The following is a 1,710-nucleotide window of genomic DNA, read 5'->3' on the forward strand; positions in this document are numbered from 1 at the left end:
CAGGATAGAAGTCAGGCTAATGGGCCTGTAGTTAGCCGGATCCACTCTCCTCCCTTTCTTGAAGATCGGCACCACATTGGCCTTCTTCTACACACTACTTCTAAGCTCCATTAAAGTCTTGATTTGTACTAGTCAAGAAATATCATTATGCTTTATAGTTAAAAATGGACCATTTAAGCAGGGAGTGTTTGCAGAAGTTCTGGAGGAAGTCAGAGTGCTGAGTGGGTAGAAGTCCATGCTTGGCTAAGCTCTGGGAAAGCAGGGTTTGCAGAAGTGCAGTACCAGCTGTGAATAGAAGTAGCCTCCCCTGCAGGTGCAGTGAGAATATGTCTTTCATTTCAGCATATCCAGTTCAGTCCTGCTCAGTGAGTAGTTCACTCAAAGTTGAGAGACTGACTGGAAGCTGACAGAGCAAGAAAGCTTGTCTTCCTCTTCCTATCTGTGAAAAAAAACAGGTGAGGGGGTGGTCAACTCAGCATACCCACTGCAGATAACATGTCCTTTGTTTAATAAACCAGTTAGTTTTAAGTACTAAATGTGTGTTAAACTTACTTTTTTCTTAGGTATCTGCTACATTTCAGGTAGCTATATTCAACTTAAGAAAACATTTTAGTATGTTGTTTTAGTGCACGTTAATTTAATTCCCATACCCATCCAAATGTAGCTTAAAATAATAATCTAATAAAATGAAATGCATTATTCACCTTTTTATCATCATAAAAGAGAACTGAAATAACTGTATGTGCAGCTGCATAATTGCTCACACAGATGTGTCCACCTATGATGTATCCTTCTGGTCTGGTTAGCAAAATATGACAGATGAAGCATAAAGGCTGTAATCACCCTGTTTTAATGGTACCAGCTAGTGAAAAGCAACCTTTATGCAGGAAAATAACAAAAAGGGACAAAGGTAAATTGAGGTTAAGATGGATTGTTTAAATGCACACTTGGTGCTTCCTCATTTAAATCAGCCTGCCCCCCTGAAGCCCTCCCTGCTGGGGGTACCTGGTCCCTTCATCAGGGAGCTCCCTAAAGCAGGTGCTGGTAAGAAGGGACCCTGGTAGTGAACATGCTGGAGACAGCTGCTTCCTCTTGTGGTATTTGGAAGCCCAGTGCCTGGTCCACAGCCCCCAGCAGCACTGAACCATGGGTAGCAGTGTTGAGCCATTTCAGGGAACTCCTCCAGCCCAGGCAAGCCTAGCAGAACCTTTCTAGGCCAAGGCTGCCTTTCCCAGGGAAAGTTGCCACAGTGCCCTGCCCTCTCCAGCAATAACCATTTCTTGTGCCTTCAGGTGGGGAAGGTGAGCCTGAACCCAGCCCGGAGACCCAAGGAGACCTTTACCTTCAGCTTGTTCCCCCGTGCCCAGCAGGAGGAGTGTCTGCCACATGACTCCAAGCAACTAGATGCTGGTTCTGTGGACCTGGACCAAAGTGTGAGTGTTGAGTTTCAGCCTGGGGCTGGGCCAAGCTACTTGAGCCCCCTGATGTGGCACCTGGTAAGGGAGCCTGGTATTCGTAGCTTCCTGCCATTGTAAGGACAGAATGCCTGGTCTTGCTGAACATACCTGAGTTGCAGGGGATGTCTATACTGCTGCCAAGCAAGGCCACCCACTTTATAGTTTCATAGTTTCATAGTAGCTAGAGTCGGAAGGGACCTAAGAAGATCATCTAGTCCGACCCCCTGCCTTGGCAGGAAAGAGCACCGGGGTC

General features: G+C 46.4%; 1 protein-coding gene across 1 annotated transcript in view; it reads left to right on the forward strand.

Annotated features, from left to right (window-relative positions):
• Positions 1–1,710, forward strand: part of CORO7 (coronin 7) — a 195,211-nt gene that overhangs the window by 178,827 nt on the left and 14,674 nt on the right. Inside the window, exon 14 of the mRNA XM_019540157.1 lies at positions 1,293–1,433. Within this exon, the coding sequence (XP_019395702.1) occupies positions 1,293–1,433 (141 nt within the window). The remainder of the gene's footprint in view (positions 1–1,292; positions 1,434–1,710) is intronic.

The sequence above is a fragment of the Crocodylus porosus genome, unplaced genomic scaffold (genome assembly GCF_001723895.1).
Source record: "Crocodylus porosus isolate Cpor-Errol unplaced genomic scaffold, CroPor_comp1, whole genome shotgun sequence".
Classification (NCBI taxonomy): domain Eukaryota; kingdom Metazoa; phylum Chordata; order Crocodylia; family Crocodylidae; genus Crocodylus; species Crocodylus porosus.